The sequence below is a fragment of the Colossoma macropomum genome, unplaced genomic scaffold (genome assembly GCF_904425465.1).
Source record: "Colossoma macropomum unplaced genomic scaffold, Colossoma_macropomum, whole genome shotgun sequence".
NCBI lineage: Eukaryota > Metazoa > Chordata > Actinopteri > Characiformes > Serrasalmidae > Colossoma > Colossoma macropomum.
In genome coordinates, this window is record NW_023494790.1 from 30,446,941 (window position 1) to 30,470,015 (window position 23,075).

Here is a 23,075-nt window from a genome sequence, read left to right on the forward strand (position 1 = left end):
CCCCCTTCATTTATTTAATTTCCAGCCAAAACAACTATTAAGCACAGATTCATTTTTCAGCATCAGGAAAACAAGCAGAAAACATTTCAAACAGAAAATTAGACAGAAGTCTCAATAACTAAATATAATATATTTTTTTCAATATTCAATGCAGTGTTCTCCAACCCTTGTCCTGAAGAGCTGCCTTCCTGCAGAGTTTAGTTCCAACCTGTATCCCGTATACTACCCTGCCCCTTATTTAACTCTAATACATCTAATCCAGCCAACCAGGCACTTCAGAAGGTTGATTGGCTGGAGCAGGTGTGGCAAATTTCGGTTGGTACTAGGCTCTGCAGGAAGGTAGCTCTCCTGGACCAGTGTTGGAGACCACTGATTTAGCGTGTCCACTCTTTACATTTATTACAGTTTCCATTTGTTACTGTTTATCTGATGATGACAGTTTTGGTGGCCTACCAGGTCTTGCATGGTTGTTAGGTGTCTAATTTTTTCTATTGCCTTGAAACGTTTTTAAGAAATCTAATTTTGGAAACTTCTGTTTTTCAGATTATTATTTTAAAATTATTTTAGCATTTACAGTTAAACATCCTGAAATTTGTGTCCCTGAAAGAACCTTCAAAAGAAACTGTATAACACCAACAAGGGTTCTGCTGTTCGTATAAGTCACGCATCCTGTGCAGTTTTCTACTCTAACACTTGCTCTAATTCAGAAAAGTCTTATTAATGGGCCGAAGTGTCATTCATTTGGTGCTATGAAAACCCTTATCAAAAAGGTTCTATATAGAACCATTTACAGCACATTCTCCATCAATCTGAAGAAACATGTCACCATGCAAAGAACCATTTAATCATGCAACGGGTTCTTTGAGTGTTCATGGTTCTACGTAGAACGATTTTTTTTACTAAAGAACCCTTGAAGAACTATTTTTTAAGAGTGTATCAATAATAAACACTCATCAATTAATACAGTGATAACTCATCATAGTCATGTTTTATCACTGGTAGGGGACAGTCAAATTCAGAGAGCATATAAATTTTCTTTGGACGTACATATTGTTTACCAGGCCGTACACTGTACACTTTTTAAAATAAATGTATTTACAATCTTATACCAAAATGTAACACAGTGATGTTATAGCAACAATAATAACAACTGAGCAGAGCGAAGAAGGAGAGAAAAACATAACATAAATGGAGAACAAGAAGGATCGATATTAACTGTGCATTCGTACTGAAAGGACTGTGTTTGAAGTGTTTTTGGGTGTTTTTCTGTGTGCAGGGGGTGTGGCTTAACGATGACGTTAGCATTCAGTGGCCCCACCCACACGAAGCGGCTGCTGTCTGTCTTTAAGCCCTTTTACTGTGGACGGCGATGTGCTGCTGCTGAACAGAGGAAGCGTGGACACTGGACATCATTTTACGCGAAAATAACGTTTTGTTCTTTCGATGCTCGCATTGAGAGGATATGACCGCATTACTGCTGATAACGTTTCAGCTGCAGCAGCTGGACCACAAATGTGAATGAGGAGCAAAGTGACTGTAGGCTAACTGCTGTGCCGCTTGGGTTTCCCCCTTTTCCTCTCCTTCGCAATAAGCTGTTTATATCAGTTCCTTTCCAGCTACTTTCTGAACATGGATGAGGACAGCAGAGGTAAGGGCTCTTTTTTGTGTGATTTTGTGTGACCATAAGTGTGTGACCCTCACAGTGTACTGTAAGCTCTGGGAGTGAGGAAAACACAGTTTCTATCACACTTTTCTTACTATATAATTTAACACTCTCTTTGAAATGCTACTGAGTCATTAGCTGTAGCTGTAGTTTCTGTCCTGTGCCGTTTGTGAAAGCTACTGCAGGTTTAGCCTGGGTGTTTGAAGAAACTGCATTCAGTAAAGACTGAGAGAAAGGAATAAACACATGACAGCAACGTGGGAGTTATCAGTTTGAGTATAGACACTGCATACATCAGCTTTGGTGGGTCATATTTTCATTTGTTTCGCCGTTTGGGGGCCATTTGTGTGGCATTGTGTTGGTGTGGGTGATGCTGAGGTAGATGTTGCTGTGAAGTGCCTGAAGTAGTAAGTGTTTGTGCCAAGGAAGTGTGAGGCAACGAATTCAGTGACACTACAGATGGAAACTGCTTACAGAATAATTAACATTATGTACCTTATCTTCACATGTCTTAAGTTATTTCTTCAATTAGCGTCACTGGACGTGCCCTACATGTCCAAAAGTATCCAGACAGCCCTTCTAATTAGTAAATTCAGCTCCTTTAAGTTGCTCCCATCGTTGACGGAGGTGTTCGGTTACACATACACAGCTTGAAGGATCTCCGTAGCAAAGCATGGCCAATAGAATGGCCCTCTGGAGCAGCCGCACATGAACCTCAGGTCACCATGCTCAGTGCCAAGCGTCGCCTAGAGAGGTATAAAGTAGGGGGCGATTAATCGTTTATGTTCAGTTATGATTTTGGCTTCCAACGATTATGAAAACAAGATAAAACTGAGATAAAACAATTATTGCGCCACATTCCATTTTGCATTGATGCTCTCGTTTTGTCTTGTGTTATAAATCTAGTGCACCCCTTTACTTTGCAGTGGTGGGCTTTCACCCCTTGCTGAAAGGCCAAAATCATCAAATTTAATTTGGTAAAACCTTTTTTCATTTTTTATTTTTATATATGTTTAACAATTTTCATTAGGTTGTGAAAGTGTACTAGAATGTAGTTGATCTTACTTATTTTTATTTATTATTTTTAGATTATTTATTTAAATCTTTTTTATTTTATTTATTTATAATTGTTTACTTTTTTAAAAAAATAATTTATAATTTTTATTTTTTTATTTATAATAAAATTCAATTCATTATGTCTCCAAAGTCAGAGTAATTGTGAATTAATCGATAAATTGAATAATCGTGATCTTAGTATTGACCAAAATAATCAGGCTGCCTTAATATAAAGCCCCCAGCACTGGGCTGTGGAGCAGTGCCTGCATGTTCTGGAGTGATGGAGCACGCCATCCAAATCCTTCAGGATGAGTTGGAGGTGGTGTTTGTGGTCTAGAATGAATCATTCGACATTAGTACCTGACTTCACTACTTCTCTCATGGCAGAATGCAAGCAAATCCTCACAGTGGTCTTCCAACATCTAGTGTAGCCTCTCTAAAAGAGTAGAGGCTGTTACTGCAGCAAAGGGGGACAAACTCCTTATTAATACCCTTGATCTCAGAGGAAACATTGGATGTGTTACAAACTTTTGGACACATATTGTATTTTTAAAGGGACATTGTAAAAGACTGATTCTCTCTTATATTCGTAGAGTAGGCTGTATAGTTTCAGGTTAAATTCCAGGTGAAATACTGAAAAAGCAGGTTCAGTCAGTGGTGTAGATACAGTTGGTGGCTTTATCTGTGGCCATAAAAATCTTCTAGCCCTTGTGACAGATAGTCAGCAGTGCAGACGAACAGGTGATCCTATTGGAAAAATTACATGCCTTGTTGGAATTATAAATAAGTAACAAATCCACTGCTTCTTCACACAAAACAAAATGAAAAGGTAATAAGAAATTTGCAAATTATTATGCATATCCATAGACAAATGGACATAACTTTTCAAATGATTAGGTTCTGAATGCTGTTGTTTCCTCTGTCTCTGAATAAAAAAAACACGGGACCCCTGTGACTGAGCTTTTATAAATGTTTGTGACCCCTGCTAGCTCTTAAGTCCAGTGGGACTCATTTGGCTTTGTCAGCATGCTACGGATTGTGTATCTGCTTCATTGTCTAACGAGAGGGGGGAGGTTAAAATGAAGAATCTGCCTAATGCTCTTTGGTCAAGGGAGACGGCCGTGAAAGAGATGTAGCAGCACTGTTCAGGCTCAGTGGACAGTCTTGTATCATGACAGCTTCATTGACTCAGTCAGTAACTCACTAGGTAGTTTGTTTTATCTGAGCGTGGGAAAAAGCAAATGTAAAAGGTTTTCCCTCCATTCTTTCTGCATGAAGGTTGAATGGGGGAACAGGAAAGGGTCTGGGTCAAGGACATTCTGTGAGGGCAGGCCGCCAAACGACCTCAAACAGTTCTTGTGAGAGTAATGTCATGTGTTAACAGTGGATTACTGCTGGCTTGATGGGGTGTAAAAATGGCTGCATTGATTATGAAACGTTAGAATGGATTCTAATCAGTTATAATAAAATTCAATATTCAAAGCTGTGTTTGGCCAAAATATTTTTACACATACATTTAAAAATAAAAGGATGTTATTGTTGGCTATATTCCACTAAATAGTCCCTCTTGTAATAAACAAACTGAGTTTTAATTACTCATTTCCTAAACAATTACAGTTGAACTGGTGAAATGTGAGATTTCATGATGCACTGAATAATTTCTTAAATAATCGGAACCAAATCAAATCATAATGAAACTTGAGATTTGATAATGCATTGAATCCTAAAGAGTCATAATTGAATCAGTTGTGGTGAAATCTGAGATTTTAGGATGCATTGAGTAATCTCCTAAAGAATCTTTATAAAATCAAACCTTGGTGAAATCTAAGATTTCTTGATGCATTAAATCATTTCCTAAAGAATCAAAACTGAATCAAATTGTGGTAAAATCTGAGATGTCATGATGCATTGAATCATTTCCTAAAGAATCAAAACTGAATCAAATTGTGGTAAAATCTGAGATGTCATGATGCACTGAATCGTTTATTAAAAGGTTGTAATCACGTTGTCATCATGGTGAAATTTGAGAGTTCATGGTGAGTTTAATTGTTTCCTATGGAATCGTAGTTTAACCAAATCAGAGTGAAATGTGAAACTTTGTGATGAATTGAATAATTTCCTAAAGAATTGTAATTGAATCGAGTTGTTTTGAAGTCAGAGGCTTTTGTAGAATTTAAGAGTAAATAGTGCTTTCATTGACATCAGGTTCAGCAGGCCTGGCAGTGTGCTTTTCTGTAGGCTTGACGCCACTGCTGTCTGGCTCTGCTTGCTCTCCTGAGGGTGCTGTCTGGCACTAGCCATGACACATGCAGTGGTCATCACCTCATTACTACTCAGCTTATGCTGTGTCACCTCCAACCAACCTAAGCACAGCTCAAGATACCTGGCTCAAACTGACATTTCCAGTGTCGGTAAAATCATTCAGCTTTATGTAAGGTCTGAAAGGAATTGGTTTATCAAGAGATGAATTTAATGATCTGAGTTCTAGTTTTGTGTAAAGATGAAGTCAGTCAGATTTGGTGGGGTGTAACAATACACATAATTTGTTTTCATAAGATTTCCATTTCGGAGGGAGAAGATTTATAAAATACATTAAGCTAAAAGTATTATTTTACAGAATTTTATAATGTATATTATAAAGCTTGGTTTGGCTCTTAAATAAAATGTTTTCAGTGCCTGCCACACCAGCCCTCAAACAAAATAACCTTCAAAAATCACAATGTGAAGATGTGACTTCAGGAAAAAAACACAGCATAAGCCCCTCCTTCTTTACTCTGACAGGATGCACCAAGTAGTGCAGGGTTTGGCTAGTCGTGTGGGCCCAGCTAGTTCCAGTGGCCATATATATGTACATGCTCCACTAAACAAATCTTATTGAAAGTAATAGCCGCTAAAGCTATTGACTCTCTCTGGACACTGTACCTCCACGGATGCACCCACCTCCACAAAAGACAGCAAATGATAGAACCTTGGAAGAGACCAAGGGGTGTATTGGCAGCACAGTTTTAATTTACGATACACTGTTTCACACTTTTATTTATTGATACTGTTTTGAAATCATTACACGCTTAGTTACATTCAAAGAGCCCATATCTTACATTTTTTTAGATTTTATATTTCCCTCTTGAGGGCTGTTTATAATATTAGTGTTGTTTTATGTAACAAAAACAGTCACAATATTTTTTTACATGTTCGTTTTCATACTCTCTTTATCCCTTAAAATTAAACAGGTTGTTTTTGTTACTGTGCCTTTAGGATTAATCTATGTAAATGTATGGTGTTGTGCTTGGCTGCCCTGCATTATGCCTTATTCAAATAGCAAAACTGGCTGAAACATTTCTTATAACTTCAGCGTGAATAAGTAGTGCTAAACTGCCGTGGGCTGAGGGCTGGATGTATGTAAATGCATAGGCTTTTGTGACATCACAGAAGCAGTGAATTCAAAACATTTCCATGTAGACTCTGGAGTGAACTGTCTGTTTTGAAAGGTTTTGAAGTGTTCTGTAGTAATGTTTAAGTAATGTAAAAAGTCTATTATTTTTCCATAATTAAGGGTATACCACATCACTAATTTGTATCACTAATTGCAATTCTGATTTCCTTACAGTTAAATTGAGCCATGGCTGACTTTTTGGCCAATGTTTAGTAGCCATTTTTTTTAAACAAGAAGCATCAAAGACAATAACATTTATTGAGTACTTAACAAAGACCTAAAGACATTAGAGATTGCATTCAAATTTGGAAATATTTCCAACAGCTGACACATGGGTACATAAATACCACAGCAACCACCTAGCAACACCCTAGCGACCACGGGCAGAACCATAGCAAACACGTAGCAACACCATAGCAACCATCTGGGAAACCATAGCAACCACTTAACAAAATACTAGCGAAACTGGGGAACTGCTTAAGCTGTACAATGCCTCTGCATTTTCTTCAGTAAAGGCACTTTTCTAATTTACATCATAAAATCATAACACAGAATTGAAATAAATGGGCCCCTTGCCAGTCACATTAGGAGCGAATATTGCCTGTCTGTTCATCCACCACTGGCTGTAGTTATTCAGTGTAGTTATCCAAAGCATAGTGGGGCTTTGGTGAAGAGCTGTACTTGGATAGTAAACTATGTTTGCAGGGTAGATTATGACACAGTGGTGAGTTTGAGCATTAGTTCCAGTGACTGTTTTCTCCACCACAGCAGAGCCTGAAAGAGCCTCAGGAGTGTATGAAAAGGTTTTTTGTTGTTGTTGTCTCAGTGAAACATATGGAATTGCTTTATGGGAACACTGGCCTTTAAGATGTTTTCTCAGTGGGAGATGAAGATGAGTATGTTGATGGCATTTTTGTCTGTTATACAAGTTTTCATTCTTGAAACATTCACTGTGACAGAATAAGAAAAACCTGAGGATCAGAATGTTTTTGTTGTTGTCATAAGGTTGTTGATTCGCAGTGGCTCAGCGGGTGATTTAAAAAACAAAACCATAGACAGTTCTAAAGGTCTTTGTCCATTTCACCCACTGCTGAGGGTGGGTCTCTGAGCTCCAGCTCTGTCATGAAAGGAATGTTTTCAGGTGACCCCTGAATTTCTTGAATTCTTTCTTGCCCGTTAGTGTCAGCAGTGGATTCCCAAGACATCATGTTTTAATTTACAGGGCTTACCTACTCCCATTGAAGATGAAAATGTATGAAGACTGAAAACGTCTGTTAAATATCTGTTTTCTAAGTCAACCAAATGGCCTGATATTTAACTGAAGATTGAATAATAAGAAGCAAGCTTGGACACTTGTGTGACTTTGAACAAACGGTTGTCAACTGAAGAAGTGTCGTGATAAAAAGTATTGTGATCATTCATTCTCAAAGTACCAATTGTGAGCGGTTACAGAGTCTTGCATTTTCCTTGATGGTAATAGAATAATCAACTGGGCTGGCTTTTAACATTATTTAATTAACTTCTATCATTTAATTACATTTATTTATAATGAAAATTATATTTTGCACAAATGGCATGTAACATTGTTAACATCCGGTGGATCTCAGTGTTTGTTTGGTTAGAAACCAAAATATTGCTAAACTTTCTGCTAAAGCTTAGGTTTGGGTACGTTTTACATGTTTTTTGTTATTTTAGAAGGTAAACAGTGAATGGCTAAACAGGAGAGATATTTTATGACATTACACTATATTTTGTGTAATTCAAATAAGTTTCATTTTCTCATTTTTCATAGTATAAAAATCTCTTTGTTAGATTTTTGGTAGGGCTAAATCCAACATCTTTATAGGCCAACTTTGGGCAGTCCTGACTTATTTTATTTACACAAAATATAGTGTAACGTCATCTTATAAAAACTATATTTGAAACCTTCTGACCTTCATTATATGTATATCTTTTTTATGTGTGTATCTTTTTGTCATTCAGTGTGCCAAAAACATTGCAGTTGGCCCCTCAAGGTTGTGCATTGCCATTTAAACCCCAGTGATGCTGCAACAAAAAAAAATGATATCGACAAAGTGGTACTAGTAACAACACCCCCCCCCTCAAAAAAAAGACTAATAAATAACATAGTATCAGAAAATAACTATTAATTTCTGAACTATTGAACTTTAGAACTAGTTTTTGTCTAAAATGGAAACTTTCATTTAGCTAGAGAGAATGTAGAGAACATAACATTACAAAAACAAACAAAGAAACAAATAAATAAATAGATGCTGTTAGCAAACAGACATAATCATAGTCTACCAAGAATGCAATAAAGTCATAGTTTAGACAGACATTGCTACAGATCAGACATCACTGTTCTCAGAGCGGAATAGTATGAATAATACCAGTATGAATTAATAATTATTCTATAATTTGAACATTACAGAACACATTTTTACAAGAAGCAAGTTAATACTATTTCTTTATTTATTTGTTTATTTTTGCTTGCCTTGCTTAGTACATATATTGTGGCAGCAGCGTTCATATACAGTATTTCTGATGTAGTCAGTAAGGTGGTAAGGGTCCTTGAGGACTATAATTTGACCTCCAGCTCCATTGATTTTACATTAGTGTAGTGTTGCTTTCATAAAAGGGAACCCAGAAGAAAAAAAACACATTGAGAAAAGATGCCACAGTATATGGGGCCATATTCCTGCTGTTTCGTTGGTAATACTCTTGTTAGATAACTAAACAGTTTTGGGGGGCTAAGAGGATAAAGAGAGCCATATGAGGATCAAGCGCTGTTAACATCTTTTAGAACACAAGTAAGCTCTTTTTCCTCTCCATCTGTTTCACATGTTAACTGAATATGCAAGCGTCTTATGCAGGTGCTGTTGAACAAACAGGAACTGGGCCAAAGAGATTTATCTTCCCTCCCAAATGCTCACACTTGGACATGAATTAGATTGAAGAGAGCCAAAAGTGTTCAGATTCCAGAACCAATGCATCAGACTTCAGAGAGGCAATATGAATATGAGGACAGAACACTCTGGAGAATCTTCCAAATCAAATACTGTATATCACCCAGGCTGCTTTCATCAGTCCCATTTGTAGCATATTGAATTACTCAGATTTTATATCTCAGGCATAAAGTGCCCCCTCATGAGACTCTGCCAGCTGCATCACCAACCATTAATCATCCGAGAATTACCACACATAATGTGAAGCACTTACCAGCACTGACAGACCTGATATATTACCCCATTTTTGTAGATGTGCTTGATGCATCGATCTTAAGGTGCAATTTAACTGTGTCAGTTTTGGAGTGTAAGAATCTAAGTATGCACAATGAAATTTGAATCATTTCAATCATATCGGCAGATAATTGCTTAAAAAACGATTGCATTTTATTTCACTGCATTTACAGAATAATAATGCTAGTCCCTATTTCTGCATTTTTATGCATGTTTATGTATAAGCATTGATATCGATATCACCAGCTCCATACATGCAAAATACTAGATACTGGCCTCGGCCAACAATTGCCCTTATAGTTACGTCCCCTTCAGACTCAGTCATAATCCATTATAATAATATTCTTTAAAGTATGGGCTCATTTTTCAGGCAACATAAATTTGTCAAGATTTTGGAAAAAAGTTTAGTCTGCTGTTTGTATTGTCTATATTCTGTCACTGTATAAATAGTTCTTTAAGTCATGTTTGGTTATTCTATGTATTTTTATTACTGTTTTAAATCGTACCAAACTAATCTAATTGAACCAACGTGGTGAAATTTTAGATATTGTGGTGCACTGAATTGAATCAAATTATTGTAGGGTCAGTCAGTACGTGTACATATGTACACACCCTGTTCATATGATTTTGCCAGTCCTGTCCAGCAGAAAGTGGGTTGGCACATTTTATGGACATCAAGCTTTAGAGCTAGTCTGGGATGAATCTACAGTAAATCTGAGTGGATGATTGGTGGGATTAAAAGCTGCTGGCAGTGAACACCACTATAGAGAAATAGAGTGAGTTGTCGTTAGAGGGATTTAGGGCAGGCGATGGAGTCTGTTAGAAGCTGTGATGCTCGTCTCCAACTCATGCCAAATTCCCAGCTCTCTGTATTCTCCTGAAAAAGACATATTAGTATCTTGAAATAACAACTTTTTAATAAGTGTCTTAAAATAATGACTTTCATGAAATATCCCAGATAGCATTCAGATGAGGGCCAGTTTTGGCAAACATAAGGCATTGCTGGCCCACTGTCGGCACTGGTAAATTGCATATGAGCCAAAAGTGGCCCTCATCAAAATGCTGTTTTGACCCAGACTTTAAGTTATTCAGACTTATTTGTATGTATATAAGTAAATAAATGGATGTAAGTATGTAAAAATTGTTATTTAGTTTTAAGAAAAGTATTTGCCAGATGATAAGTTATTATTTTGATATTAAGTCAATATTTTGAGAAAATAAGTTATTTCAACATAATAAATCAAAATTATAAGAAAAGTTTTGAGAATTTAGTTGAAATTTTCAAAATAATCATAATCAGTTCCAATTGTTGTCAATTCAGAGATTGACACTTCTAATAAAAAAAAATAGGTTAAAAAACACCTGTACATATGTCTTACAAGCATTTATTAAAGCCGGTGAAACTGGACTTCTGTGGGTGTCGACTGGGTTGCTAGTTTGTTTTAAAGTAGTGAATGTTCTTGACAGTGATTAACGATAGTATAGAATCATATAATTTCATATAATTTCACAATTATTCTTGTGATATAATATTTTATTCTGGTTTAAATCCAAAATGGTTTATTTCTGAACGTCGATATTTTGATTTCGCTACCTTAGAGAGTGTTGGCTCTTCTTTTTTGGCATCATGTAACAATATAATTTCACCTTAAAGGTAACATCAACACTCCATCTCCCCAGTCTTCAGTTCCGGTCTGCCAAAGATGGCGTAATATCAGTGAAGAAGGTAAACTGAATTCCTCAGTGATTTATAGGCCACCAGAGATTTGACTTGCAGTCTGATCTGTAAGACATTTCCATCCAAAATGTAGGCTACACAACAGGAGAACAGGAGATTTTAACCTAATCAGTTCAGCTTCAGTCAGCTTCATTTTCAAGTTAAAGACACAGCCAGACACGAGTTTGTGCCTCAGGCCTGTTCTTCCATAACAGACGCTGCTGACCAGCTCCAGATTCTGTTGTGTAATGAACAAATGGCTCCTAATTAAGATTGAATAAGGCCTCTTAAACAGACAAAAGGAGGTTACATTACATGAAAGCTTGACATGCCTGAGGTGAGCAGTCTGAGTGAACCAAAAAGAGCTATTGTTAACATTGAACTTTGTTTTATTAAATGTCTACTTTCCCTCTATTGTTAGAAGGTTGAGTCAGAGAACAGCAGGAAATCCCTGAGCACCTCACTTTCTAGCTCCTCTGTGCAATTGTACTGTGCTTCAGGCTCTATTACATAACCAGGTGTGGACAAAACGTGTTCATATTTGCCATAACCGTGTAAACTGAGCACAGAAATTCGCCAGAAGTCGGGCTGGGTATCAAAAGTCAACACCGCAACTGACAAAATTATTTCATACTATTGAGTAGGAGAGGGTAGTAAAATGGTGTTTATCACTATTGTGATCAATTGTATCACAATATGCTTTTTTCACCATATCATTGATATCAGTACTACTTAAAGAACACTGAAAAATTGCGTTTTTAATGTTTAATAACAAAGAGCGCATAATTATTGATGTTTAATTGGATTAAGAACAGTATGTGAAACATTGAACAGAAATGATTGTTCTCATATTTTCCTCATATGTTTCTCATATAGATGTATGTGTGTCATAGAATTTTGCCCCTATACTGAATAATGAAAAATTACATTCAATTCCAAATACCAATATAGCCAATCAGAACCAGTGAACCAACAAGCATACTTGTTCTAAAATCTAGACTGGTGGCTGTCTGGATTACATTCCCTAAGCATAATATTTAGGGTAGCACTCCTTAAGTAAAAAATTTAAGTATTTAAGTACATTTTTTATTTTTTTTAACAATATAGGACTTATAACTCAATATTTGTATTTAATACAATATTTAAAAAATATTTTAAAAGAAGTATCATCAGGAATAAGTATCAAAGTCAAGGTATCAACACTGGTATTAAAACATTTTAATCTGTACTCAGCCCTAGGCAGAAGCTCATGTCAAGCAGAATTCTGTGTATGAGTGGAAATAGTGACTTAGCTTTAGAAACGTAACTTTAAAAAAGTAACTTTACATTAACATAATATGATTTTTTTCAAACAACTTTGGACCGTTTTTATTGGTCCATCTATCATTAAAGGTTCACACAGTGTAAAGGGCAGCTTTTTTACACAACAGTGTAAAAAAAAAATGTGACAATATGGGGAAATGTACAACCAAATGAGTAAGTAAAGCTGCTTAAAGGCTGATGTAAAAGGTATTAAATGGCAGTAATTATCTTTAAGTCTGTCTGACGTGGTGTCAGCAATTTATACAATTGAATTAAGCCACAGTATGTGTGAATATGATACACGATACAAAGAGAAATAGTTTCCACCTTATCTGACCGTGAACTTCTGCGCTTCCTCAGTTACCGTAATGTGATGCTTCATAGTTTCCTCAGGCGCTTTCAGTAATATGTTGGATGATGCTGTTATGTGATTAGTTAAGATACTCAGAAATTTCAGAGTATTATAGGACATTTTTTAGTTTTAGTAATGTTGTATCTATTAAGTTTTTTCCTTATGAATAAATGAATAAGTATAAACAAAAAAGATAAACAGACAAAACAGACAAACAAACAAATAAGTAAACATTCTCGTAAAAACTGCAGCGTAGGTAATAAGTTAATATAAAGAAACAAACGGCGGCAGACGGCAACTGCTGGTCATTTAACCCCTTAAAATCTCATTCTTATTTTTCAGTGTCTAAATGCAAACTGACGGAGTTATTCTTCGTTACAGAAGAGTGTCATAAAACTTTTACCATTTAAGGACTTAAGGATTAACCTCGTTGTTTTGTTTTCCTTTCTTTCAATAGTACCTGAAGATCTCTCTCTCGAAGAAAGAGATGAACTGTCCAACATTCGTCGAAGGAAAAAAGAATTGCTTGATGACATTGAAGTATGTATAATTCAACTTGCTTTATAGCAATTATTACCTGGATAAACAGCTATAACCACAGATTCCCTAAAGGTGACACCTTTTTTGTCTCTTGCAGCGTTTAAAGTTTGAGATAGCTGAGGTGATGACAGAGATTGAGCAGTTAACATGCATGGGAGAGTGGTAAGTGTATAAACACAGGCTGTTTGTTTAATGACTTTTTGTTGTTAAGGGTTTTTATTATTTCTATATAGCAGGTCAGAGCTAAAAAAGGAATGTTAATCGTCATTAATGACTTGTTGCAAAATCTTTTTCGACACAGCAAAGCCACTCAGAGGAATAAGCAGATTGCTATTGGAAGAAAGAAATTCAATATGGATCCTAAAAAGGTATTTACTGTGATGGGCCTGTTAAATGTTGTTTGATTCAGCGGTACACTGCCGTTCATATAAAATGTAATCAAGCATTTAAGCAGATTTTGGAAAAAAAAGACTGTTCACACCTAGTTTGTTTTCAAAATACTGCACAAGAGTTTGAGTTTTTGTGACATTATATCCCTTTCATTTGATTCGATTGGTTTCACATTGCGGTGGCTGAAGTGAACCAAATTACACACGTGGGTGTTCGTTGATTGGTCAGAGATTTGGCACTCTGTTACTAATATTGTGTTTGCATGCATTAGACCCAAAAATGTCTAACGTTCACTAAACATTTCGCTGTAGAAAATCCATATCTACCTCTCAAATATATCCTTGCTATTAATGTAATACCCTATTTGTATTACAGTTTACATCTATGTGTATCAGAATCAAAGAAATAACAATAAACCTTACTTCAGCTCTGCTCCTTTATGATTGAATGATTTGTCAGGTCGCTTATTTATGCTTGGCCAAAATAAGTTCCATGTGCAAATGCATTTCTTCACAATTATTTTATTGCTCGTCTGCTGTTATTAACAGCAGCTTGTGCTGCCAGAAGGATATGAGCATCTGTTAACAGTCAAATGTTGAAACAGGCAGACTATGTAGACAGTACAGTGCTAATATGCACTAAAAAAGCATGATCTGATGTTTAACTCCCTCATTTGGTGCAGACCTTTGTAAAAATGCCTTCTAAGCAGAACTGAATCAGGGTTCACTGGTAGTGGACAGAGACCCTCATTTTATAACAGACTACAGACCACAGTACAGTTGTTTAGCGCACGCTCGTAGTACAGGTGGAGTTTTCACCCTTGTCAGAATGGACCAAACTAAAGAAAAAGTTTGAGTTGTCCACACCAAACAAGGTAGGAGTGAAACGCCCTAAGACATGTAACCTCTTATTTTCAGGGAATCCAGTTTCTTTTGGACAATGACCTTTTGCAGCACACACCTGAAGACATTGCCCAGTTTCTATACAAAGGAGAAGGCTTGAATAAAACAGTCATTGGAGATTATTTAGGGGAAAGGTAAGCCATTGCTTTTTATCAGCAAAACATGTCTCACCTCTCCTTCAATCAGCTTTATTAAACATTTATTTCTTGCTAAGTCTCTTCCATGTATCAGCCTCACCACTCCGAAAATGAGCTCCCTCATTGAAACAGATGAAAATTTCCTCAACCCCATCAAACTGCTTACCCTGACAACATGCCAACATCTTATCTCCCTGATATGTTCCCCGTACCACATCTCAGCAGCGAACCTACAGTAAACATTATTGCTCTCAAACACAGTTTCCTGATCCCCATCTGTTAACTGTCCACATCTCTTTACATAGGATGCAATAGCAAACAGTAGGGCCATAAATGTCACATTAATGGCCAAAATGATCACAATTTCTGGTATTATAGTAGTCTTGTTAAAATAAACTGTCTAAAGCACATTGCAAATGCACTGTAAAATTGAAAAGTACTTCCAGTTAAAAACTAAAGTTTTCCTGCTGCCTTTAATATTCAGGTAAAATCAGTGTGGATTCTTCATGATATATGTTGTTGGGAGTGGGCTTTTCATATACAAGAAATATCAGTGCTATATTATGATTAATACTATCTTTGTTAGACAAATAGAAATGTTTTTTCCATTATATGTCAGCTGTTATTTCTTTTCAAAAACTTGTTATACCCAAAATTGTTACCAGTAGATATACAGCATTGTGGAATAAAACTCTTCTTTTGTTGAGACATTTATATTGACATTTATATAGACTGTTGATTTGCTGTCTAAATAATGAATATTATTAATGTTAGCACCTCTTAAATTCTAAAGAATGTTTTTTTAAATATAGTCTTTACTTTGAAACAGTATATGACTTTTAACTCAATATGTTGTTTGCATTTAAAAGCAGGAATCAAAAAAGTATGATTCAGGAATGGATATCGAAGTTGTTGGTATGAATAACAAAAGATTTTGATCAGTACTCAGTCCAGACAGAAGCTCATTTCAAGATCATGTTTAAGTTGAAATGGTAACTTATCTTTAAAAATGTAACTTATGTTAATACAAAGTAATTTCTTTAGTTCTGTATCTGTTTAAGAGGCTGTAAATTGAATGTAGGGTGTGAAGTGCACCTGTTTTCGGCGAGTTTACAAAACAAACATCAATGTTTTACCTACCAGCTTATCATTCACATCAACAGTATTTTCTTTAATTATATTTTGTGTGCCAACTTCTTGCTGATGACAAAGCAGCAGTGGTAGACCGTTCTGTTTGGCATTATGTAATACAAATTACATAGGACAGTCCCACCTTTCTTGCTGCACAGCTTGTGTGTCCTTGTTAAATTACAAACCAAAAGTGAGCAGAAATGAGTGTGAGGTGCTGGTAGTGGGTATATTTACTAACCACAATGTATTGCAGACTAGTCAAGAAGCTCTGATGTTGATAGCATGCATATGGAATGCAATTTGGACAGTGAATCAGCGGTCACCTTTTTGGAACAAATATTCTTATTGGCTCACAGGAGATCATAAGAGTGACTACTTGGCTATTGAAATTTGGTATGAAATGACATAATTTGTTCAATACTAAAGTAATTCAGTCATTGCCTTAGAAGTATTAAATTTCAATACTCAGCCCTTCTAACACAAAAAAAAAATATTATGTAGAGAATTGATTAAAAAGTATGAACCAAAAACTGCTAAGGAATTTGGAAGGCACCATCAAAGTCATGCTAAACTTATGATTGTAAGTTCTTTGTTGCTTACCCTTCCTTTGTTAATTAACCTGAAATCAGTTCACCACAGGTATGATATTTATGGACTTTATATTGAACTTCCTGCATTCCTTTATAGCAGCAAAAGTCAACAACTATTTAAATAAATATGAAATTAGATCATAACTATGTAAGCTTGTGTTACCCTTGTGCATGCTTTGCAGGGAGGCTGTAGCATTAGGCTATTAATTACCACTGTCACTTTTTAAAAAGACAGAAAAGTTATCCGAATTATTCAAATTTGACACTGGAGTATTATTATTGCTTTGGTATATCATTAAAACTGGTAAGCACCCATCCCTAGAAAGTAATGTCTAAAATAAGAAAAATAATTGAAGGCCAAGTTGTAGTCAAAAAATATCATTTTGGACCTGCAGAGTGGCAGACTGCTCCTCAGTGATTTTACTCAAGAACAGTTGTGTGACTGAGTGCAACATTTGAAAAGAAGCTAGACCAAATATAGTGAAATAATTGATGATTGGCCAGGGAAAGGAAATGAAAGAAGGCGGTGGAATAAAACAAATAAAGAAGCATGGCCAGAAGTAAATAGTGCCATGTCTGCTTAGGCACACAGTCCAGTCTGGTAATAACCATAAGAACAGCCTCACTCTACACCAGCCTGGGCGCCATCATCAAAGAGTCATCCTTTTCATTTCCCTCAGACTGTAAACAGCAGTGGAAGAGCCACAGTTAGCAATTACTGCTAATTGTATTTGCAAGTGGTGCTTAACCCTATTATTAGTGAGGTTGTAATTAAAGAGGCAGTGCAGAGTGGAAACGTGCCTTAGATTGTGCAAATCCAGCTGTGGTAAATCACTCCATTTCTCACCGTCTGTCATTTTATTGCCCATATGTTCTGTACACTTAGTTATTTTACAGCCACAGATACCAAATAAAAATAGTAAACATGAGTGAGCGCTCACACCCCTTTTTAGCACTGATGTTCCTGTAATTTACACTATTGATTGACAGCAACAGTTTTTTCATCGTTAATGTAATTTAGATGCAAAAATAAAAATGCAGTCAGTGATTCACTTTAATGGTGTATGTTATGCCTGTTGTAAGTAATCAAATAAACTGGATTACTCTAATAAAAAAAAATGATTTAAAATTACCTTGATTCTTCTACTAACCTCTTCCTCCTCCAGTTTGACACACTTTTTTACCAAATATTGTTTTTTTTTTATTTTTTAATGAAGTATTTTAATTTGGAACTTTTAAAAAGCTGTGCATATTTTTGTTTTTCTTCAGTCTTATTGTTCAGCATTTTTGAAACTCTGATTACTCAGTTAACTGTCAACATAATTGTTAGATTATTAGTTAACTAATATGATCAATGATTACAGCTCTACTGTATATAGAGACTATAAATACACATAGACTTATTTCACAAATTATACTCTAACTGATGCAAACTATGGAGGTGTATAATACAAGGGGATAGCTACGAAGTGGCCCTGGGAGGAGCTGTCCTTCCCACTTGAAAGCCAGGCTCCTCCAGATTTCTGATCCTTAAAAAAAGTTCACCCAATGCCAGTGAAATAATACAAAATGTAAGGTCATCATGGGCTAACGCTGTTTTCTTGCAATCTCATTACTGTTTTCTATCTTAAATAAATAATAGATTTTCGGCCATAACCATGGCTGCATTTACATGGCTGCATGACACTGTCAGTAACGCTAAAAGGCCCCCCAACTTGTAAGCAGGCTCCTCCCTAAAATTATTTCCCAAAATGATTTTCAGAATCAAGTAATATCACAAGCATCTACAAATGGTTGAGAAAAAACATTCTTGAATAGAATTCCTTTCTGTCCATTCTCAGGGACGATTTCAACATCAAAGTTCTACAGGCCTTTGTGGAGCTTCATGAATTTGCAGACCTCAACTTGGTGCAAGCTCTGAGGTGAGCAACTCAGCCACAAACTGCTTACAACGTAACTGCACACTGCATTATGGCTATTGAAAATAAAAAATGAAGAGAATGTACATAATTATATATTCCTCTCACATTTCTTGCATTTTGTGCATTAATCAGTATCAGGCATGTGTTTGTGTAGACAAGCAATATGCACGTGATTGAAAGGTTTTGTGTGAAAGCGTAACTCTTTCAGTTTTTACATTTCTGTCATATTTTTCTTTAAGTTCCAGGAAAGGATGCCAGGAATATTAGATGTCTATCATCATTTGATATCTCATCTCTATTCTCTGTGTCAGGCAATTTCTGTGGAGCTTCAGGCTGCCGGGTGAGGCTCAGAAAATTGATCGGATGATGGAGGCTTTTGCATCGCGATACTGCCAGTGCAATCCAGGCGTCTTCCAGTCCTCAGGTCAGCATCCTAAAAAAACAAAAAAAAACTCCAGCCTGAATAACGTTATACAAAATGTCTTTAATTATTAAACGTTGAGAGTAATAAATTTGGTTTTGGTATGCTGATCAAAGGCAGTAAATATAGTTACTGTCAGAATAAAAGCTCCATTTTTGTTTTTTTTTGTTTTTTTTTGTTTGTTTTTTTTTATTTAAGAATGTAAAAATGCCTGCTGTTCTTCCAAAATACTCAAATTTTTTTCTGTAAAAATCTTGTTTCTCTGCTTGTTTCAATGACCTACAAATGAGAAATAATTAAAACTGAATTGTACAATGCTTTTGCTATCACTGGCGATATGTGACTTATAAAGGTTTAACCGAAAATGGGACGCAGCTCAAAGAAGCCATATATGATCAAAGGCATATAAGAAGAGAGCACTTCATACAATAACATCTCATGTGTGGCATGAATAATTTAGCACCGCGTGCATGCACTAGTTACATCCCCTCTTCTGTGAGAATAAGTTTAAATTAGAGATCTGTGGAGGGTGCAGCCTTATAACTGCAGGGATAAATAGTGCTGGAGTTGGCTCAGGCACAGCATGAAACTCTACAGAATGCAGTATTCTGGCACTGAGACTAAGGACTGCATGCCAGGAAGAAGCCCTGAACTATCATTTATTATTTTAGAATTAGAGCCTTCTGCGTGCCAGGGCATCAGGATGTCTTTTTCCAAGTTCCAAAAAATAGGTTTGGCCTTAAAGGAATAGTTTGGCAAACAAAAACAGATTTACACTGCTTTCCTCCAAATGTAGTTAATCAAGACATGTTTGGTGTTCAAAGTTTGCATCTTTAGTTTTGCACACAAGCTACAAAACTAATGTAGCTGATGAGTAATGGAAGCTTTAGACCACAGATTTGCATTGTATAACTGGTAAGCCTAAATTATTACACTTGAGAACAAATGAGAGTAAATGTTGTGAAGGTCAGTTCAATTGTCAGGACTTTTTACATGTTTACTCACTGGTGAAGTACTGTGGTGGAGATGATGTATTTACATCAGGGTCCACTACCAGAGAGCCCCAGCAACACTGACCTGACATTTGGAGGGTACACTCTACAGCTATTTTAGCTATGCACAACCCACAACACCAGTTTACTAATGCACTGACTCTTACTGACCATCAAAGCCAAACAAGTCTACTATATGACCTGGTAAAAAATCTCTACATTAACTTGCTCTATAAGCTTGCATTGTAAAGTTGCTGTTTTTGGAAAAAAGGTTGTTTTTTTTGCTAGAGAAGATTTTGTGTTAATATTTCAAAATGTCACTATGTCCTCATTTTTTCTTTTTCAGAGAGAGATTTCAGGGGAATAGTTATTGTAAATTATACAGAAAAAGTGTTACTAATAGACACCAGCTCCCATAATCCATTCCATAATAACCGTGCAATAACATGGGAATTTAAAAAACACCAGGTTGTACTAAATTGCAGAAATGTATTACAGTGTACAGTGTCAGAAACCATATAAGCGAGTCTATTTAAGATTACTTAACAGCTTGACTTGGTTTGAAGCAAGTCTGAGATGGTTTACACATGCAGTTTGTGAGGTTCCTCTTCCAGTACTCATTAGCTACATTAGCTTCATAGCTTATCTTGGCAGATGGAGTACATTTGGGGTAAAAAGAAACTGTGTAAAACTGTTTTTTGCTTAACTGTTCCTTTAAATTGGGGCAGATATTTGAATTACACCATACAATCCCCAAATCCATAAAAGTAATATCATGTTTTTCTTTGAATAATCCCATGGACACCTGAGTTTAGTGGGAGCTCTCTGTTGGCTGACTGAGGTCTATTTGCTCTACAGACACATGCTACGTCTTGTCATTCGCCATCATAATGCTCAACACCAGCCTGCACAACCCCAATGTCAGAGACAAACCCACCGCCGAGAGGTTTATCTCCATGAATCGTGGCATCAATGAAGGCGGTGACCTGCCCGAGGAGCTGCTCAGGGTGAGCCTCATGGCATACGCACACATAATACGTTCTATGTTCATATATCTTACATCTACATGTGTTATCAACACATAAGTAACCAGTATTTTTCATGTTTTCTTTATTTTGCAGAATTTATATGAAAGCATTAAAAATGAACCATTCAAAATTCCTGAAGATGATGGCAATGACCTAACGCACACATTCTTCAATCCAGACAGGGAAGGATGGCTGCTGAAGCTAGGTCTGTGAACCAATAACATACAGATACTTAAATGATTTGCGCACCAGTACATATCACTTAAAGTTCAAAGACACCGTATTGTTGGTTAAATACATGATACTTTTATGAGCATATACAGCTGTGCAAAAGTTAGAGACCATGTAGAGACCATTTATTAATTTATTTATTTTATTTATTTAAAACATTTATTTAAAGCTCCATCAAATCACTCAGTTTTCAGGAGAAGATGAAAAAAGGTAGGCTGTAGGCTGAATAGCAATTATTCAGTAATGTGCTGGTTTTCGCGATATCACAGAAACACTGAATTCAAAACGGGCTAATTTTGCAGCTTAGTTTCCATACATGGACTGTACTGTACTGGAACTTTAGTAGTGTTTACATACTACATTAAGGTCCTTTTTATCAAGAAGATGAGGAAAAATTCATCTCTATGATCCCTATCCCATCTTTCAGAGATAGGAGAAAATCAGGCTCCATTCTTCCTACAGATCTACAAAAATCCACAGGTTCTGTCCATCCTTCGCTAAAACTGAAAAAAAATTATATTTAGTTGTTGAGACATCTGTGTAACCTTTCTTTGCTTTTTTCTGATGCTGAAAAATAACTGTTTTGTACTTAAAGGCTGTTTTGACTGGAAATTACATGAATAGAGGACGGTCTCTGACTTTTGCGCAGTACTGTATTTTTCCCCAAGTCATAGAAATACAGTGTATATATTTAATAGTATTTGTACAGTACTATGCTTCTTATTTCTCTTTTATCAGGTAAAATATATTTTCCCCACTGAAGCTAAAAGTCGCCTTCTTCTGGCACAGTTATATTACCCTCTATGCAGGTTTTGTTGACTGGAGAAAGTGTGCCACAGTGAGTCCTTTTTAGCTGTTTGATTGCCACTGTGAGATTACAGTGGAAAAAGGCAGCCTTTTACCTGTGACATTTTATTCTTACCTTTCCCTGCTTTATCTATGACATGCAAGAGATTGCACGCAACCAGCCGAGGGGGTTGCGTCATATTCGGTGTGGCAGGACAGAAATCTTTGCAAAGCTCACCCAGAATAATCAGCCTGTTACACTTGGGAGAGGCAATTTATGGCATGACAAAGCACACCTATTTAGGGTGCCCCAGATAATATGTGGAGTATGTCTCATCCTTTGGTCTACCTCAGTGATGAAGAATATGTTCTGAGAAAAGCCAGTCATGGTGGTCAACTACTGTTGCTGTGGAACTTTTTGGAAATATTACTCAACATGAAATACAGGGTTCTTTGTCTATGAAATAGTCACAGCCATTTAAAGAGTCAGGACTATAAATAAATAAAAGCAGTGAGGGATAACATTACTAATCCTGGGAATTATTACTCACTTTTGCAACTAGCACTTCCTCACTTTTTGCCATAATACGGAGTCTTAACAATTTTGAGGCATACAGAATGGCTATTTAGCACTGATGTATTAAGTGTGGGTACATGCACACCTGGATTTATCTATTGTTTATGATAGTAAGGGGCTTTGGGCTGGTATTAGGAGAAAACATGATTTAATTATTAATAGTATGTATCCTTTTAACAATATTTATGAGTGATATTATTCAAGTCTTTGGATGAACAGCAGTCAGTTCCCTACCATTTGCAGCCTTGGGGTAAATAATTCCAAACGTTTTGTTTGTCTTTTTATTTTATTTTATTTTATTTTATTTTATTTTATTTGTGAATTAATATGCCTGACAATATTATTACTACTTCTTGCAGGAGGTAGAGTGAAGACATGGAAAAGGAGATGGTTCATTCTCACTGACAACTGCCTGTACTACTTTGAATATACAACTGTAAGTAATGGCGCACAAGCACTGATCATTTTTGTATTGTGAGGATTGAAATATGAAGGAAAAATGAAACAGGTTTTAGTAACAGACACAAACATCACGAGTTGAGAAGGGTGTGCGTGTGAAGGAGGACAGTGGAAGAGTAAAGAAGAGTAAAGGAATGTGAGAGAAATCCCATTTATCTTTGTGGTTGGTTTATCAGATGAGATGCTTTCCTTTGTGCCCTCAGCGGT

The 23,075-nt window shown here is 36.2% G+C and overlaps 1 protein-coding gene across 1 annotated transcript in view; it reads left to right on the forward strand.

The window, feature by feature from the left end:
* The first annotated feature begins 1,327 nt into the window (after nt 1-1,327).
* cyth3a (cytohesin 3a) overlaps nt 1,328-23,075 on the forward strand; it is a 29,364-nt gene continuing 7,616 nt past the window's right edge. Inside the window, exons 1-10 of the mRNA XM_036573036.1 lie at nt 1,328-1,648; nt 13,220-13,302; nt 13,400-13,464; nt 13,604-13,670; nt 14,610-14,728; nt 18,294-18,374; nt 18,686-18,798; nt 20,646-20,794; nt 20,909-21,020; nt 22,769-22,845. Coding sequence (XP_036428929.1) covers nt 1,630-1,648; nt 13,220-13,302; nt 13,400-13,464; nt 13,604-13,670; nt 14,610-14,728; nt 18,294-18,374; nt 18,686-18,798; nt 20,646-20,794; nt 20,909-21,020; nt 22,769-22,845 — 885 coding nt within the window. The 5' untranslated portion in view covers nt 1,328-1,629. The remainder of the gene's footprint in view (nt 1,649-13,219; nt 13,303-13,399; nt 13,465-13,603; nt 13,671-14,609; nt 14,729-18,293; nt 18,375-18,685; nt 18,799-20,645; nt 20,795-20,908; nt 21,021-22,768; nt 22,846-23,075) is intronic.